Source organism: Pectinophora gossypiella, chromosome 3 (genome assembly GCF_024362695.1).
Source record: "Pectinophora gossypiella chromosome 3, ilPecGoss1.1, whole genome shotgun sequence".
In the NCBI taxonomy this organism is placed as follows: domain Eukaryota; kingdom Metazoa; phylum Arthropoda; class Insecta; order Lepidoptera; family Gelechiidae; genus Pectinophora; species Pectinophora gossypiella.
The window spans coordinates 8,276,403-8,296,969 of NC_065406.1; the positions used below are offsets into that span (position 1 = coordinate 8,276,403).

General features: G+C 42.2%; 1 protein-coding gene across 2 annotated transcripts; it reads left to right on the top strand.

The window, feature by feature from the left end:
• Nucleotides 1–741: 741 nt before the first annotated feature.
• Nucleotides 742–19,215, top strand: LOC126381834 (serine protease inhibitor 88Ea-like). Of its 2 annotated transcripts, XM_050031345.1 has the most exons (9): nucleotides 744–778; nucleotides 2,506–2,805; nucleotides 12,894–13,191; nucleotides 13,638–13,805; nucleotides 14,966–15,227; nucleotides 15,905–16,003; nucleotides 16,468–16,598; nucleotides 16,990–17,116; nucleotides 17,852–19,215. In XM_050031345.1, the coding sequence occupies exons 3-9, from the start codon at nucleotides 12,901–12,903 to the stop codon at nucleotides 18,010–18,012; spliced, it is 1,239 nt and encodes a 412-aa protein (XP_049887302.1). In that variant the 5' UTR covers nucleotides 744–778; nucleotides 2,506–2,805; nucleotides 12,894–12,900; the 3' UTR covers nucleotides 18,013–19,215. The 2 variants fall into 2 exon arrangements, with proteins under 2 accessions (XP_049887301.1, XP_049887302.1); XM_050031344.1 differs by lacking the exon at nucleotides 2,506–2,805 and having other exon boundaries at nucleotides 742–778.
• The last annotated feature ends 1,352 nt before the right edge of the window (nucleotides 19,216–20,567 follow it).

Consider the following 20,567-nt stretch of genomic DNA (forward strand, 5'->3'; position numbering starts at 1 on the left):
TTTGCGACAAGAAAAACACCCACCATCATTTTTAGTACAATAAAATAGGCGTTCCATTTTTTTTTTCGTTACGATGTCACTAACACCCTGTATATAAGTACCTATATCTATGCCTAAGGAAAGTCCCTCCATACATGATTATTATTTACTCTTGTAGAATAAATACCAGTACAAACTTTTTCATATCCGAAAAGGGGCTAAAGATATGCGTATTATAATGTTGTGTGAGGCGAAATACCTGGCATAATTACCTACATACATCAATCGGTTTATCCCCACATCTGCCTTTCATTTTGTACTTCGACAGCGAAGTTCGACAGATAAGAATAAATATTGAGAATATTTTATAACATACCTGCATAACGGTCTACATGGTCCATTGGATGAGCGTTGTGCTCTCGATCCGGAGGTCCCGGTTTCGAATCGCGGTGGGGCAAATCACAAAAACCTCTTTGTGATCCCTAGTTCATGATTGTCCAGAATTAAGATGACCCGTGCTTCGGAAGGCACGTTAAGCCGTTGGTCCCGGTTGCGAAGTACTTACTAGATAGTCGTTATTGAGTCCGGCCGGGGGCCTTTGGGGGCTCAATAATAACCCTGTCACCAGGGTTAATGATGTTGGTTATCCACCTCACAGCCCACACGATAGACGAAGATAACATACCTACACATTTACACAAACTCACGCCTGCAATCCCTATTGGGATAGACATAGTCACAAGTAATCAAAGGACACCTTGCAGTCACTATTGGTGCGACCTGAAATGACGACTTACGAGTAAGTATATCAACACAATCCCTCTATCAATTAACCGAAGGCCTGTGACACTATGATGTACTTATAGAACTTGTGAGTAGAGAAAATATTATATATAATATTTTAATATAACTTATATACTTATATATTACTTACTGATTATAGATACCGATTTATATTATATCGGATGGAATTTTCTGTTCTGATACGTAATAATGTGGTTTTATAGGAATTGTATCCTAACATGACAACATATTTTTCTCTTTTTCCGCGTTTTCGTCAGGTAATCATTATGCATGCGTGCCGAAACTCACATCACTAATTTAAGAGCCACGCTCTTGGCGGCGTAGCATCCTCCATGCTACTGTTTAGGGAAAATAAAGCAGTGGTTTCCCTCTTGCCTTTTGCCCCGCAGTATTCAGTCTGATGCGAGTGGGATGGCGCCCAGAATAGTCTATTTCAAAGTCGTACTAGGACTCCTATCCTCCGCCTCTGAATAGTACTAACAGTTACTGCTGCCCTTTGTCAGTTTCCAGGTTACAGTCCCTGTGCCGCCCTTCTGTCCTACCGCCCTAACTAACTACTAACGCCCTTAATTCGCTATAGGGTCAGCAGAACTAATAATTGATAGAAGACAACTTACAGCACTTTTGACATTGCTGTGCAAATGTTTGAGTACTCTTAGTAAATTGATAGCCAAGGGCTCGGTCGGATGACCACGTACTTAATTTTACTAAACTGTGACTCTACACTTCCGAATACAATGATGTAGATTTTCATGCATGTTCTCTGAATTATCCTTACCTACCTACTGTAGCTAATTATGTACTGGTAATCATCCGTCCTGCCATTTACTAGGTACCTACTCGAGTTTTCCGCACTAACTACTCTAAGTACCCGAACTTAAATGCTCTATATATGTATGTAATGTATAAAATACACCTAGGTATAATTACACTGTTTACTTATCTAGATATTCAAATAATAGCTGTAGAAGACGGTCACAGGATATAATGATACTTAACGAGCATGCGCAAAAAGTAGCAGAAATAAGTACGTAGATAGGTACTGTTCGGAAATACAAATAATTATTTCAGAAGTGGAAGCTAATATACCGTACGACTTTAAGATTCGGTAATTACGAGAAATCGTTTTGTTATGCCCAAGGTATAACAGGAGTGTGCACTAGAGTAAAGACTAATCTTCGACTAGGTGGTATACTTCAGCATAATAAGATCGATCTATTTCGGCTTGATGTTATTTTCAGTCCCTTTAGATATAAGTAGATCTTAAACTTGCGTAGAAGAAATAGGTACTTATCTACATAGCGTTAATTTTATATTTCAGTCTGGTCCGAAAAACAACTGACTTAAATGTGTAGTGACACCGATCTCACTATTCTGTCTGTCTTTAAAACTTCAGAATAGCACAATTTAGTTACAGAAGCTCTTACAATACAGAGTGTACTCGTATCTTTAGAACCCACATTTCAAGCCTCCGCAGCAGCTTGAAAGTCACGTGACCTTAAAATATCTAGACCCGCAACTTACATACAATATATCAACGAGTGTGTATAACAATAGGACCTTAAAAACAGTGCAACCAGCGATTTTCTAATTTCATCGCGAATTGGCTCTCTGTTAAAGTAACGGTTCATCATTACATATATTAATAGTATAAGATTGTTATCATCATAGACACGTTTTTTACGCTACTCTATTGTGTGGGCGATTAAATAAAATACCTAGTTTTCATTTTGCTTACATGCTGCTGTTGACACCGGGCGATGGCGGCCGCAGGCGCATACCAGTTTACCAACACTAACATAAAAGAGGATAGCGACCGGCCCCCATTCAGTCTGCCTCAGAGTCTCAGCGCTACCTTACGTGCCGCACTCAACTCTACAACACCGCTTAATCATTTTAAAACGCAGCTAAACCTAAGTTTGTGAAGCATTCGTATTTTAAAATAAATGAAAAAGTCTTCAGTCTTCTAACATCGTAAGAAGAATTTTTCAGGAGAAATTGCGTGTGAAAGGATAACTAGAGGTGAGTAGAGTTTGTTTGCTTATATTTTTTCATCATCTGCTCGGTCGAACCAACTTGTTTAATACCTTGGATTTTATTTGTAGCTTGTTCTGGTTCTTTAATGAGGATGAACGGCTCATTATTATGCAGTTACTTAACAGATATTATTACATGATATCGTGTTTATACTTGGCTGTATAGAGCGGAGTGTGGCTTCAGGTGGTCGCGGATTAACGTGCACGCTTTCTAATTTACTATGACGAATTTTCACAACTCTAAAGTGTAACTTATATGAATTAACTGACCATGACAGTTCAATCCGACACTTTTCATTGAATCTGTAATCAAGTTTTCACTTTGAATTTCTTTCAATTTCTGTGTTGATTAGAGTTTTTAAAAAGGCATACCGTTACCTGTCATGCAATGGAAAATATTTCAACTTGGAAAGATAGTTACTTACTTATTACTTGGTTTTACATCATAACTACTTACTACTAGTAAATATGAAACTGCTTGCAAGATTTCCATGCTTGCATTTAACATCAAAACGAATAAGTAAAGTCCACTCTACCATGCGTATATCTATTACTCGGAGGTGCAAACCCAATAAAATTTATAATTTGAGTCTATTCGCTTTGTTATCAATAATTATTGACTGATCCATTAAATAAAGAAATACCAACCACTGAACATCTTCACTTACTAAGTACATTAAGTGTTCGAAGTCGCTTAGTATCGATGGTTGAATCGTGCTCGGGGACCCAGGAACCTGAAAATAAAACCTGGGGTGCATTGTTGCTCTTAAATGCTCCGTTATAACCAAACAAAAATAATTATTATTCCGGTAACGTATAGTTCCACAGCGGGTTATGCAAACGTTACGAGTACAAAAACATGCGGCCTCGATCTACTAAAAAACTGATGCATCGAACAATGAGACTGGGAATAAAGTCTGTATTTAATGTCGAACTAGCTTACTTTTGTATGCGCGAATGTCAATTTGCGATATTCCTTTTTTAAATTGAATTACTTCATTGTAGCCTTTTTAAACCTTCTGCTACCTAACTGAATCAATAGGTACTCAATCGAAATGTAGACATGTACCTCGTGTGAGTTATTGTTTAAAAAAACCTAGTAGCGGAAAATACAAGTTTATGGGCTCTTAAATTACTAGATTGTTAAAAGACCATTTGGTCTATAAAACTTAATCACGTTGGTAAGTCGGTACCTACTAAATATATTGATAAGTAACTTTATCATAATATCATCTACAATCGTCTGCCATCATTCAATGCGGTTACGTGTTATTAGTAAACAAACAGACGTTATTGTTTTACAACGCTCTGTCTAGGGAATGTAGATAGGTATACCATCTACCTGCCTATTGCAGTCGAAACGACTGATGAATGTGAAGAAAGCAAAAAAAGAGTTTTTTTTCATTATTGGGGGACTTTTAACAAAGTTTGTCACCCATCGGTGAGTCAGGATCGAAGCAAATGGAATTCCATAGTCTCGGATTACCCCGGTGGGAAATAGGCGTGAGTTTATATATGTCTTGTAGTCATATTCATTTCCTTTTTACACTAAAATTCTTTTTTATAATTCTCCATTAATAAAATATCTTAAAGAGTCATTAACACAATAATGGTGGCTGAGTTCGAATAGGGACCCAGATCTACGGAGTATAACGTAGAACCCTTGCCCAGGGATAAGTTTGAAGACCTCAACGGTTGCAGAGGCGAAGATGGGAGCCATCGGTACGGCAATGCAGGACGGAAGGGGCAAGTCACAGGGATTGTAACCTGGAACCTGACAGAGGGCAACAGTAACTGTCAGTACTATTCAGAGACGGAGGACAGGAGTCCTAGTAAGGCTTTATAATAGACTTCTCTGGGCGCCATCCCACTTGCGTCAGACAGGAGGGAAGGCAAGAGGGAAACCACTGCCTTATTTTTCCCTAAAAAAGTATTATGGAAAATGCTGCACCGACAAGAGCGTGGCTCTTAAATCGATGATGATATACACATACTCATGCCTGTTATAAGTGGTTGGACAGGGCCACAAGTAAAGACAACCTGCAGGCAAAATTGATACGAAGTCCTAATATTAATATTATGAACCTTGACCACAAGGGATCAACCTATCGCCCATAACAATTTTCTAATTCTAAAATGGATATTAATTTTATATATGAATTAAAAGAAAATACTCAATTGGTTCCATACTGTGAATGTCGTAATTTTCTCTACGTTTGTAGGTTTTATATATTTTACATGCATACCTCTACAAACAGTTTTGATATAAATAAACAAACTAAAAAAGTCGCAAAAGTAGGCATACATCATCTTAAAATATCTCTCCTGACAATTACATCGTAAATATAAAAATCATAAGAAACTTATTGTACTTACTTAATAACTATGTTTTTTCTTTTACTTACTTACTGACTTTGCACAAATCTATAATCCTTATGCACTGGACAGATATGAAGACTGGAATTCTATAGTAAACTTGAATATAATTTATCCTTCTTTATTATTAGGATAGTTTATAAACACTCCAAATTCTTCTCCCAAATACAGCATTCAACATCATGTTTAGAGGCAGCACAGAATAATTAGTAAACACGATGGTCGTTATTTTAAACCATCATTGACGATCCGCCGCAGTTTAGTCAGGCTGTTGTGTAATAAATGTGTCGAGAATGACGCGAAAACTTTCTCCAAAGACTTTAGTTTTGGAGGGAAAATCCGCGTATTATGCGCAGACGGCCCTGATTGACGGCGATTGTGCGTTTGCGCGGGATTTCCTCTGACGTCACGAACGTGACTCATAAGTGCGCATGATATTGGCTTAAATGGACAGAGGGACAGCATCACCTTGTGTACCTATATGAGTACTTCTAGATGGGAAATACCTACCGCGACATACCTAGTTTTTTTTTATTATAATATTATTACACTTGCCTAAGATCCAGTAACTGGTCGTAGTCTCCTCTCAACAAATAGTTACTCTTTACATCTCTTTGAACTTTAACGTTACCACTTTTTTACTGCGTCTTGTTAATAGTTTCCTTAATGCTATTTTGATTTACACTAATACTTTTAATTAATTCTACATATGTATGTACTACTTACTATTAAATTTAGACAGAGTTTATTAAGAAACCTTACCTATCTACTTTACAATAACACCAATAATTAATATGCAAATTTTATTTACTATCTGTACATGTATAGATATATAATAACACAATTACGTCATATATAGGAGAATACGGTTTTATTTGTTGCACAATGATTGATTCTATATAAAACTGCATTATCCTCATTCGTATATTAATTATTCGGTCTATAATGTGCCACGGAAGCGAGATGAATGCGGTTATTTATTTATTTATAGGTAGCTAAGTATATAATTGTGTCAATAAGTGACCCTCATGCATATGGCCGTGTAAGGCCAACGTCGGACTTAAACAGAAAATTGGACATGGACAATTCTGTTGGGGATTCCCGCTAGAGGTGTGACTGATGCCGAGCGCATCAGGGACATCCGCTTTTACTTGAGGACCTCCACATAAATATACCTCCATATGATCTTTCCCGTTACGACCTCGTATGTGATACGTAAAACAATACATAGATTTCATGTTCATAATCATTTAAAAGTCTAACTACGTGAAGTGTACGTCGTTTTCATTTAGTATGCCAAAGACTCCGCCTTTCAACGGTCCGCGCGCATCTTTCAATAATACAAAGTAGAAACATATGTCAATACTCGACCTCAAACGTTTCAGACAGATATCGGAAAAGGTCATCCTTCTCAGCTTACCCACTGACCTCCAAATTACCGTCACAATAATCCTAACGACGATGACGACTACAGCCATACCGGTGAAGATTTTGGAGTTTAACGGATCCGATTTAAAAGAGTCCAGTTAACTGACCATTAAACTGTGTCATGGCCATGATGGATCGGTCGACAAATGCCCTCGACTTTAATGGACGAGTTTCCGGGTGAAGATTTGCATTACTATATCGGAGTGATGTAGACCGGCCTTTTTTTTTTTTTTTTTTGACGTGACTTATTGTAGATTTGCCGCAGATGGCATTAACTACTTGGCCGGACAAATGGGGAGCGCTGAAGGCTCTCACCCGGTACAACGTTTAAGACAACAGGCCTGAGGGTGCCCAGTTGGGCGCGAACCTCGGCTCAGGGCGTCGTCTAAGAGGAAAAATATTTGAAAGAATTAATCGACCCTAGTGGGTCGATAGCGATAAGCGCTGAATGAGGGAAATCGTCGACCACGCCGGCGGGGTCGGTATCGGGGTCCTGAAGTGTTTGGTGTCGCGAGCTGATTGGCTGCCTCTATGGCTAGAGTAATCGGGTCGTCGGGATCGTATATTACGTCCTTCGGACGCCGATACTTTTCAGTACCGTCCCTAAACGGGATGTATTCGGAAGCCGCAACTACCAGGGGATTTGGGTGGTGCGGAGCAGAATCGAAAAAACGTTTGGAAGCTAATTTGAGCCATTGGGCAATGGTTGGCAGACCTAGGTCAATGTGCAGATTTTCATTGCGAAGGAACCACGGAGCTCCCGTGGCTTTCCGCATGAAACGATTTTGTATTACCTGTAGACGGTGGATTTGAGAGGGACTCGCATGAGCGAAAACTACCCCTGCATAGGTCATGATCGGACGGATGCAAGTCGTGTAGATTTTCACCTTATTCCTAAGGGACAATTTACTTCGCTTGTTAAGAAGACAGTGAAGACGGCCCATTACAAACGCGGCGCGATCGCGCACACGTTTGATATGGGCCTTGAAAGTAAGACGTCTATCTAAGACTACGCCGAGATATTTGACTTGCTCCTCCCAAGGGATCGGCTTGCCAAACATCTTAATGATTTTAAGTTGACGGCGTGACCGTGGCGTGTTATAATAGCCCTTTGAAAAGTACACCGCTGCACTTTTCTCCGGGTTTACCTCGATTCTCCATTTGCGAAACCACTTGCCCAAGGCATTGGCCGCGCGTTGGAGGATTCCGGTCATCATAACTCGACCACGGCACGAAGAATAGATGGCTGTATCATCCGCAAATAAAGCTAATTCGGTATTAGGGGATTTGGGAATGTCACTAGTATACAATGAAAATAGTAAAGGGGAGAGGACGGAGCCTTGTGGGACTCCGGCATGTATCGGGTGCGGTGACGAGAGCGTCCCTTCTACGCGGTAGCGAAAGGTTCGATTTGAGAGGAAGTCTCGTATGATGTGCACGAGACGGTCTGGCACTCCCAGTGAATAAAGCTTGTAGATCAAGCCGTTGTGCCAGACTTTATCGAACGCTTTCGCCACATCGAAAAAGAGCGCTCCCGTAGCGACAGGTTTTTTTAAGTTTAATCTACTGGAGATATGTTCAACAATACGGTGCACTTGTTGAACGCAGGAGTGTTTGGTTCTAAAACCAAACTGCTCTGGTGGAATAAGACTATTGGATTCGGCGTAGTCCCGTAATCTAGCAAATATGAGCCGCTCATAAATCTTCCCCATGGTATTGAGGAGACTTATAGGGCGGTAACTGGAAGGTTCGTTTTTAGGTTTCCCAGGCTTTGGTATACCAATTACAATTGCTTCTTTCCACTGCTGTGGAAAGACGCAGTTGCTCATGGCGACGTTGAATATTGCCGTTAGTAAGCAGATGAGGGGAGCACCGAAGTTTTTAAGGACACGATTCGTGATACCGTCTGAGCCAGGGGCTTTTCGGGTATGAAATCTTTTGATGATACCTAGTACCTCTTCCTCAGTAACCTGTGGAAGAGGAGGATCGGTGGGAGGTACAGAAGCCCTACGCTGAACTTCAGAGTTCACCGTCGAGAGGTGCCTACGATCGATAGGGAGAGTACTGGGCGAACATTGGGCTTCGAGACTGTCGGCAAGGCATTCGGCTTTTTCGTCATCGTCAAAAGCGGGGGGTTGGTTAGGCCTATTGAGAGGAGGAGTAGGAACAACCGTATCCTTTTGAAGAGACCTAGACAGCTGCCAGATGGCCTGGTGGTGGGGCTCAATGCCGCTCAAAAGATTATCCCACCGATTCTGTCGCATGTCATTAATACGTTTTCTTACAGTATGCTGCAAGAGACGCAAATGACGGCGACATTCCTCGGTGCGATTGGAATCATATGCGCGGGTGGCTGCGTTTTTCTCCGTTAGCAGATCACGGATATCGGTAGGCAGTTTCCAGCGATGGTCTTCCATCTCCGGAACCTGTTTTGAACTTTCATTCAAAACCGACCTCACGTGATCCGTGAGGGAGTTAATAGCTGTCGAGGCCTCCTCTAAGGAGGCTATTTCTACTGGGATACTATCTAAGTATACTGAACTAGAAGACTGGAGGCCTTCGGCCACCTTCTCCCAGTCCAGTACTGTCTTAGGGGTTGCTGGATTATCAGGGGCGTCTAAACGGGAGCCTAGTTTTAATATAACAGGTCGGTGGTCGGATTGTAACTCGTGTAGTACTTCTATAGAACATAGACGTAAGTTTATGTTCTTTAGAAGCGCCAAGTCGAGTATTTCTGGTCTGTGGTTCAAGTCAGGGGGATATCTAGTGGGCTGCAATGGTGTTATTATATCATAATAGAGGGGCTCGGCTAGAGTTTCTAATACCCTGCCTCTTGTGTTTGTTGTTAAGCAACTCCAAGAAAGATGTTTAGCGTTAAGATCGCCAGCAATTATGACTGAGTTACTGAGATTAAAGAGGGCTTCGAGGTCACTTCTAAGTAACCTCTTAGAGTTATTAGGAGATAGATAAGCCGACACTAGTGTGATTGGCTGATGTCCTGTCATGCCCACTCGACAGATCGAAGCCTCAATGTCAGTGAGGGCAGGCGGGTCTATAGGTATACAGTGAAGTGACTTTCTATAATAAATGAGAGTGCCCCCTTTGGGCGCAAAGATCCTGTCGTTTCGCACTAAATTATAATTCGCCATCTTGGGGTCGCGATTAGAAGGTTTGAGGAAGGATTCCTGCACTAATAAAATATCTACCTGATGATGTTTTACAAACTCGTGAATCTCTGCACGTTGACCTAAGATGCCATCAGCATTGAAAAAACCTATTGTAAGGGAACGCGGTTTGACTCTACTTTTATTCGTACAATCCATTATTAGGCTTTAAATTGGGACAGGGAGTCTAATAAACTGTCAAGTTGACTAAGGGCCGACTTAAAGAGAATACTAAATTCCCTAAACTGGTTGACAGGAAACGCAGAGGCCTGAGGGGCCATCGCAGGAACCGGACGAGGCGCAAGAGTGGCTGCAGGAATACCTAAGTTGCTACTAGGTTGGGCGCGGAGCGGATTTGTGGGTCGGACGATTGCCGGGGGACGAATCCATGCGGATGGACGCTGTGGCGCGAGTTTGGTTTGCGTGAGTGGCAGAGCCGGGAAATCGCGAGTAGAGTGCGAGGAAGGGGCCATATGGGCCTTAGTGGGACCGGGTTGGGAAGCTGCAGCGCGGGCTGCCCTTCGTTGAGCTACCTTATGGTGGGTGCGTGGAGCCTTGGTGCATCCGCGATAGTTCGCAGGATGACCTTGCTGACCACACAGCACACAGCTAGGGGGTTCCACCTCGTTTTTGCCTCTAAGGCAATCCGAGGTAGCGTGATCACCTAGGCACTTTACGCACCTAGGCTTGGCATGACAATGCCTACTAGAATGCCCGTAAAGTTGGCATCTATGACATTGCGTTGGGGGGCCTCCCTTATGGGGAGTTTCAACTTTAAGGCCAGATAGACCGCAACAAGTCTTCAGGTTGAAGATCTTCTTGCCCTCATCCGTCCTTTCTAATATAACGGTGACCATGTCGTACGGGACTTGGCCACGACCGCGGTGCATACGGTGCACCTCGAGAGCCGGAAAACCGTTTTTAATAAGGTCCTCCTTAACAAGAGTGGTTTCCCACTCCTTAGGGATTCCCTTTAGAATAATACGGAGGATACGTTCCTCCGGGAGGGCGTAGGTATGGAATTGTATTCCTCTACCTTTCAGAATCGAAGTGAGCTTTCTATGCTCAGAAGATGACGGGACCTGGATTTTGATCCCATCTTGGGTCGTGCGGGCGCTGGTGATTATGATGTTCTCCTCTTTCGCCCGAAGGGAGACTTCGTTCCACCTATTTTTGTCCCTCATGTACAAGGGCGGAGGGGTGGGACCTTTTTGTACTTCAGTGACAGCCTTAGAAGGGCTGGAAGGGACCTTACGGACCTCGGGGATGGAAGAGGGGATCGACGTTCCCGAGGACGTTTTCTGAACCTTAGCAGGCTCAGATTCACGGTGACGGCGGGCTCGTTTTCCCTTACGGCCCTCCACGAGCGTGAATATGTCCTCCGAAGAGGACGACTCCACACACTCCGACGACGAATCGGACTCGGCAACGTCCATACGAACATCGCACGATACCTCATCGTCACCGGCGAGGAGGGAAGCAGGGGAAGGAGATGACGCGCGCGATTGGGACAAAGCAAGAGGCGCGGTGGGGCGGGCAGGGCCGGGATACGACGCGAAGGACGCGGTGGGGCAGGGGGTCGCGGGGAGACTGGGTGACGAAGCGCGGTCGGCACGAGGGCTATCAACGCGGGGCGCGGAAGGCAAAGTTAACGCCGCAACTTGCGGTACTAAACGGCATATCTCAGCGTAAAGCGCGCTGCTTTTATCCGCTAGGATATGCGTCAAAATGAGTTTACCGATTTCGGCCCACAGCTCGGAGCTGTCGGCCATTTTTAAGGGACGGCCAATCTGCTATAGAATAATTACTACCGCTTCGCAAAAGCGTTCCTCAGAGAATAAGCGGCGCAAGAAACTCTGAGGCGATCGCTCGCTAACTTTCGCAACTCGAGTGGGATTGCTCGAGGGTGTGTGAGAGTGAGTTTTGCCTCTTTGGTTGGGGTTAACAAAGAGGATGTGTGCTTATGGTGTGCCCTAAGCTGGTATCCCTTTGCCGATCTTATTGTGCAAGAGGGTTCCTATGCTCTAAGTGCGGAGGGTTTTTACACCCCGAAACACGAAGAGAAAAGAATAAGGGGTAGAGATTGGTCACTCTACCCCGGGTGACAGCTAGAGTCGACTAGGGTAGACCCCAAGGCCGGTGGTTCTAGCCCCGTCCGGGTGATATGCCTGCCTCAAAGTGAGGCAAGCGGACGCCCCAGGGCCACGTCCCACTCAGCTTAGTTAACACCGCAAGGTATCCACTGAGGACCACGAAACTGTGGTTTTAAATTAAGATCGATGCAACTGTAAAATAACAGTCGTTATTTTAACCTTGAAACTTAGATAAGCCAGCAAGTTCTGAGAAGAACTATTGTTGGCTCAATGTATGGCGGCAGGGTCACGCCAGCAGGTAGCCGGCAGACAATGGCGGCACGGGGCGCGGGGCGCGCGGCGGGGGGCTGCGGGGCGCAGCGCGGGGAGCTGCGGGGCGCAGCTCTGGACCTCTGAACAAACGACCGTTCGGGACGGCCGCTCGACGCAGAGTGAGTAGACCGGCCGAGTTGAGGCTTTGGTATAATGAATATGAAAGTTTTTGCAAACAATCAAAATAAGGGCAGATCTGACAGGCGTTCGATCACGGTTGCCGAGAAGCGTGACCCGTCCGCCGCCGCCGCCGCGGCTGCCGCTGTCGTCGTCCCCTCCCCCCTAATCTCTCCTCCCTCCGCGTCTCTGCTCGGCCGGCCGGAGAAAGCGCCCGCACCGGTGAAATGTTGCAACCAGAGATGGACTCTGTGTGCACCGCACTCGCTTGTCATTGCCACGCTCCTTTGTTCAAGCCACATGGACAATTGCGCAATGTGTGGACAATGAACGTCGGTGTCAACTGGCATCCGCAATGATTTTTTTGTAGAGCTACAGTACAGTTGTCCAACAGCAATTTATTCGCCAAATTAATGCGTACGATACTATTTTATTTATTAATCAAATCAAATAACTTTACTGCACACAAATAAAACATACAAACATTTAGGAACAGGAAAAATGCTTAGTAGCAGTAGTAGTTTATTCAGTAAAACAAACGCATGCAGTATTTTGTGTTCTAAAATAGTTTTCTATTGTTTCAGATTCATCATGTTAAAATTTGCGGCAGCTGTTTTTTTGCTAATATCGACTGTAAACAGTCAGTGTTTTTACAAAGATGATTCTTCAAAGAAATTGGACCCTGAAGCACGCACGACTCTGTACAAGGGCCAGTTGGAGTTTACTCTGAATCTGTTCAACGCTATCAACAAGGCGGTTCCCGATGATAACATATTCTTCTCTCCGTTCTCCGTGTACCAGTCGCTGCTGCTCGCATATTTCTCCACCGCCGGACAAACCGAGCAGGACCTTAAGAAGTCTCTGCAAATTGCTGATAGCTTGGTAAGGGTTTAATATTGCATTACAGAGCTTATTTCACATGGTTACAATGATATTTACAACTTGTTAAAACGTTGGATATAGCAGTGTTAGAAAACTAACCCCTTCGTGGGTAGTTATAAGTACTGCATTTGAAGAAAGTTGTCTTGTCGACTTGAATACCGATCTCCTTGAGTTTTAATTTTCTTTTTTTTACCTTTGATCGGTTTGCTCTTGGCCCCAGACTTGCCCGAAGGCATTGACGAGGCCTAATATGGAGCGAGCTCGCCCAGAAGGTGCCTGTTCACTTTGGCCTTGAAAGCACCCGGGTTATATGCATTCGGAAATACAGAAGACGGCAGAGAATTCCACTCCCTAGTTTAACATCAGGAACTTAAACGACTTGTTTCCGGAAAACTATCATCATCCATCCTTCTCACGTCTACTTAAATAATGCTTCTTGTTTTCAGGACAAGATCAACTTAATGACTGCATACAAGGTGGACAAGCGTTCAAGACAAACAAACAATAACAGTGACAGCTATGAGTTCACCAGCGCTAACAAGATGTACGTGGACAAGAACCTCGCTGTGAGGCAGTGCGTGCTCGACTTCTTTGGAGAAGAACTGGAGGCTCTGGTGAGTACATAATATGATCCACTTGATGACAACAAGCAAGGCAGACAGGGAAAAAGGAACAGAGATGATAAGGCTACGTTCACACGGCGACTATTCGATTCGATATTTTCTCGCTTACGGGAGTACCGTATACGGGACGGCTGTTCACACGGTGCGAGGCCCACGGTTTTTTCTCGTATACGGTCATCCCGTACACGTGACAATGATTAATAATGATTTATCCCATATTATGGGTCGATCCTCTATATGCGTGATAAATGACTCGATCGTAATCGGCAATCCGTCCTCCATCATAACAAACGACCTTAGCAAACGACGTTCCGAACACGACTGGCGGCTGCCTGCCCCCGCGTGCGTCTCGTGTACGAGAAACCAGTTTGTCCGTGTGAACTTCTCAACGTAAACGCAAGCGCCAATGAGTATCGCATTCGTTAAAATCGTTTCGATAATCTCGCATTCCCGGTGGTAAGACCCTACGGTATACGGTAAAAAATATGTCTCGAATACGCGATTTTCTCGTATAGACGCCGTGTGAACGATTTTAAATATTGCTATACAAATTTGGCTGTCACTACGATATTCGATAAAATCTCGTATACGATATACGTGAAAAATGACTCCGTGTGAACGTAGCCTAAGACTTCACCACCGCTAACAAGATGTACGTGGACAGGAGCCTTGCTGTGAGGCAGTGCTTGCTCGACTTCTTAGAAGAAGAACTGTGGATCTAAAAAGACCACATTGCTGTTATTTATTTATTTTATAAAATTATGGCCATAGGTCGCTTAACAATATGACCATTCTGACAGTGTCGAAGCACATTGTTGCTATTCATCTAAAAAGCGATATTTTAATTTGACCTTTGCGCATATAAAAGTAAGTGCGCAATGTCATCAGATGTCAAATAGCAATATTGCTTTTCTAGATGAATTTTATCAATATGGCCTTTTTAATACCACCTAGAGGTTCTGATGAGCTGTTATTACGATTCAATCGCAGTGGCCCCCGTGACACAACCTGTCGCCCAGGGGGAGTCATGACCCCATGATCCCCCCCCTGGATCCGCCCATGATTCGCATATCTACTGAATCTCCTCCACTTTGCCCAGACTTGCTGTATTAAAATTGCTATAAAATACTTAAGTATATTTTAATTTACAGAACTTCAGGGACGGCCCGGATTACGCTCGCGAGCACATCAACAAGTGGGTATCCCGCATTACTAAGAACAACATCAACGATCTGCTGCCTCCCGATGCCGTATCCACTTCTACGAAGTTGGTCCTCGCAAACGCCGCTTACTTTAAGGGCGTCTGGGCTTCCAAGTTCCCCGCGGAGAATACCAAGAAGCAAGCTTTCTTCGTTTCCGAGACGCGTCAGACCATCGTGCCTTTCATGAAGCAGAAAGGAACCTTCCATTACAGTGAGTCTTACATCTTATAGATACTTACCTGTCGCAGACAACTGTTTCGCTGATGCAATTTGATAATTAATTGGCGCACTTCAAGCTCTTTAGGCATTAATGATGTCTCGTATTGCCTAAAAAAAAAAGCAAAAAACATTGGAAAAGAAAAAAAAAGCATAAGGCATAAGAAAAAGCATTGATGTCATAAGATGGATACGACGAACCGTATGGTGTTCACCAATAATTATAGCTGAAATGCACATCAGGATTCTTTCAAATTATATGCGCTGTCAGAATTAATTTTTTTGGAATTATAATGCCCAATACAGAACAGATAAGATCGATTTTTAAGAATATGTCTCTGTTTTCAGCATAATTGTCCATCAATGTAACAATACAATCCCTCTGTTGCTAAAACACGCCCAGGAAGATAAACAGCTAAACACCTTCTATGCGTTTTGTTTGCTCCTAAGACATGATAACACAACATAACATAAACCTACACGTCCTACTGCTGGGCATAGGCCTCCCCTCAATCAATTGGAGGGGATGTGGAGCACACTACCATGCTGCTCCACTGCGGGTTAGTGGATGCGTTTGGGCTAGTACCTACCCCGGGACCAACTGCTTAACGTACTCAGCCTTCCAGAAGCAATAAACTAATAATTAAAATGCGTTTACTTTCCTGTGTACAGTGGTGAGTGACGAGCTTGGTGCCCAAATCTTGGAGCTGCCTTACAAGGGACAAGACATCAGCATGTACATCCTTCTTCCACCGTACTCCATGAAGGAAGGTCAGTATTACAACTACAAAATCTACGTTGGTCTGAACCAGAACCATCAAAAACGATATTGGGCTTAGGGCGTGATGGTCTTCCAACATTTCAGAGCCTCTGTGTGCAATTAAAACAGTGTAGACGCATAGATCGTCACGCTTTAAGCAAAAGTAGCTACAATCTAGAATAGCAAAATCAAATCAAAATAGTTTATTTCCTTTAAATGGTACATCACCTGACATGAAATTGAAAATAAAAATAATCATTATAATTATAATTAAAAATAAAAAAAAATAAATAAAAGAAAATAATAATAAAAAAAATTAAATGTAATAAAATAATTATAATTGATAATAATAATTGAATATTTCTCTTTTGTTTTGTATTTTGTTTTTTCCTGTTTGTGCAATAAAGTATTTGTTATGTTATGTTATAAACGATTTTAAATATAATTTAATCACTTCAATCGTATAATATTCCAGGTGTGTCCAACATCATAGCCAAACTGACACCGGAGCGGTTGGCCGCTGTGGTCGAAGAGAGCTACATGGGTCGCGAAGTCATCGTTGAGATACCTAAGTTCACCATGGAGAGGACTCTGCCTCTTAGAGATGTGAGTACAGCTGTTTCGTGTGACAACTCTTAAACTAGTGCCATCCTTCACTTACAATAAATGCAAGAATGAAATAGAGCCAGATTTAAGACCAGTGGTTGCCGAATTGGCAACCAATGCTAAGTAGCGTTGAGCTGTGTATGAATTCAGCCTATGGTGGAGTTTGGGTTATAGTTACGATAAAATAAAGGTAAGCTACAGCCAAGGGTGGCCAAGGCTTGCAATACTTATAGACAGTTTTATCCCATTTTGTTTACGAGTAGGTATAATGCACAGTTTTAGACTAGCTGGCGAGGAATGGCGTATCTTATACGCCTCAAGTTGATTAAGTTCGAGATTTGACCAATTTCAAAAGTGAAATACTAATTTGTTGTAATGTTGGCTATTCCAGGTGTTGGAGACGATGGGCGTGGGCGACCTGTTCAGCTCGTCAGCGAATTTTAGCACGCTTGCCGAGCCGTCTGGCGTGCAGTTTGATGACGCCATACACAAGGCCAAGATCCAAGTCGATGAGGAGGGTATGTGTCTGTTTTTGGCTTGAAGTTATAGTTTGAGGGCCTGGTTCTGATCCTGATACACTGCTGTAAAGTTAGTACTATATTACCAATTGAAGTAGTAGCGTCGGTCAGATATCTCCCGGATCCAGGGTAAAATAAGCTGACTCACGTACTTGACCGCCTTTTTGAAAAATGATATTCGAATAACTTAACAAATACTTTATTGCACATACAGGAAATACAGACGTCGGTACAAAACAAAAGAGAAATGGAAATAGTACAATGGATGGCCTTATTGCTAACTAGCAATCTCTTTGTGGTTTTTGTTAACAAATAGAACAACTTTGTGGTTTTGTTAACAAATAGAACAAATCGACAAGCCGGTTTCATCATCACTAATTTAAGAGCCACGCTCTTGTCGGGTAGCATTCCTCTCCAGGATATTTTTTAGGGAAAAATAGAGCAGTGGTTTCCCTCTTGCCTTCTGCTCCGCAGTACTCTGACGCGAGTGAGGTGGCGCCCAGAAGCTAGTTTCAATCTCAATTTTTACCCGGAATGTCACTAATTGAAAGAAATCGAGGTTTTGTTGAAAAAAATCACATCAGAATGTGATTTTTCGAAACGGCTATTATGTGGTTTTCACTAGTGGTATGCACATTTTGCGCCACTAATGCCGCATCTACCGGAGTTTAGTGGTGAAGTGGAACTCTACATATGAAATTGCGTTGCCTGTTCACACGATTTTATCTTTACTAGGTACTACCGCAGCAGCAGCGTCTGTGATCTTTGGGTTCCGATCGTCGCGGCCCGCGGACCCCACCCTGTTCAAGGCCAACTTTCCCTTCGTGTACATCCTGTATGAACGACCAACTAACTCCGTTCTCTTCATGGGCGTCTACAGAGATCCCAAAAAGTAAATGTCTTATAAATTATGTTTAAGTAAATATATGCCAGTGACGTTATGTGTCACACTCTAATAAACAATACAAATTCTCCAAAATCAACTCTACGTACGACGCTGCTCCAATACCGCTCCCACCCAACACCGGGCGTAAACTGAAACGACTGCTGGCGGTCAACTATCGAGCAGTCTGATGGTGGAAAGCTTGCTGCCATCGAGCTATTTACTAATTTATACATACATACATAAATAAACAACCTATATACGTCCCACTGCTTGGCACAGGCCTCCCCTCAATCAACCGGAGGGGGTATAGAGCATACTCCACCACGCTGCTCCACTGCAGGTTGGTAGAGGTGTTTTTACGGCCAATAGCCGGGACCAACAGCTAATTTATATTGTCAATATAAACTATATTGCAAGACCACGACTGAAAGCCCGTATTTGAATGTCATTTTATTAGCCGTGTTGTAGCAGAGTCATGTAAGTAGGCCTTAAAGCAGCGCATATTTTATAAAAATATAGGTGTCATTAAATTTATTGGGATGTGGAATCTATCCTGTGGTACGAAAGCGTTTAGGAGCAGCGTGTGGTCTCCATTTATGTGCATGGGACTCTAGTAAACCTACCATGCGCGTTGTCGTCATGTCTTGACTACCTACTCGCTCAGATTACCTCCAAGGCTCCGTAAATGAGAATGCCAAAATATCGCAGTGCTACCACCTACGATCTCCTGGCCAATTTTGTATGCGTATGCCAAATATTTGGATGGAGTTTTGAACACTCAGTTCAGTAGGGTTTGCTCAGTTTTGTCTCCATTTCTGATTAGTGATTTGTGCCTACGCTAAGCAAAATATAGAGCTAAGTACTCGTAATATTCCGAATATTTATTAATCCAATTATTTATTTAATGAATATTGCTTTTGTGTAGAATATATTATACACACATTATGTGAAACAGCTGTACAGTGTGACAGCTGGTTATTCTTTTAGATGTAAAATAAAATTGAATATGAGTGATTTTGAAATTAGTATGTGATTTGATTTTTCTATTGTTTTGAATTGCTGTAAAATCCAAAGGAAATTCATGTATAAGATAGCCCGAAAAATATTTATAAGATTTTTGTACACTAAGTAATTACATTTCGAGTTTTAAGTTGTTTTACATTGTGTAATTAATAAGTTGGTGGAATTACATTTGAAAAACGTAATAAATAAATAAACTACGAATAATTCATGCGTTTTCCCAATTTATATGTTTTATTTCATTTTTAATTATTCGCTGCCTGTGCTGCCTTTAATTTATAGTAATGAATAGGCTTTGACGGACGAGTCAGACCATAATTCTGAAGTAGAATTTTTCGTCGCAAAAGTATGGAACTGAAAATATAATTAAAAAAAACCGGAATTTTCCGACTTTCCAGAAAATCCACTTGATATCAACTCATAATCTGAATCGTCTTCCTCAGTATTCGTTACGATGTCACTAACATCCTGTCCACGCGTCCACGCATTACTCAGCAACTAGAAATCGTATTGCAATAATTTTATTCTTCTTTTTTGCAATAAATTTTCGACCATCTTAAGGAATATTGCAAGTTTCATAAAAAACGGCTTAAAGATATAAAATTCGTAAAATAGTCATAAAATCATTATTATGGGATAACTACAATGAACTCGTTGATGTCTTTTGTATGAAGGAAGCCATTTAATGTTGGTGGGCAACATGAAGCCGTTAGAGCTCGATTCATACAATACAATACGCTTTATTGCACATATAAACACAACACTAAAAACAATTACAAAAGTCACAAGAAAAGCACAAACGGCGGCCTTATTGCTAAATAGTAATTCATATTATATATTGCAATAATTCTTTTTTATTGGATTATGTAACATTCAACTTATGGAATAGTGCAGGTTTCATCAAAATTGGCTTAGTACTTTTCATGTTACAGTGGTGAAAAAGCCGATAAAAATTAAGATGTAATAAATAAGATAGAGGTCATTTAATAGTAAAGTAAGTGTCATTAGTAACGGCCTCCGTGGTCCAGTGGTTGAGCGTTGGGCTTACGATCCGGAGGTCCCGGGTTCGAATCCCGGTATCGACATATCACAAAAATCACTTTACAGGCATTAGACATTCAGGCTGATCATCTGATTGTCCAAAAGTAAGATGATCCGTGCTTCGGAAGGCACGTTAAGCCGTTGGTCTCGGAGTAGGTGGTCGTTACATAAGTCATGTCAGGGGCCTTTGGCGGCTCAATAATAACCCTGACACCAGGGTTGATGAGGTTGGTAATTCGCCTCACAGCCCACACGATAGAAGAAGATTATAATTGAAATTGGAAAAAAATAATAATTGGAAAACGGGTTAAGGGTGTGCCGGACATAATTTAAATGAACTACTTTTACCCTGCTTTTGATAGCGAAGGTACTTACCTGGAAACTGACGTAATAATATCTTCATTGTTACATTTACTCCAGTTTATATTAAAGAATATAAAAAAATAAAAAGGTTGATTTAAAAATTAAAAGGAGAAGGATACTTCGACACCAAACCCCTAGTGC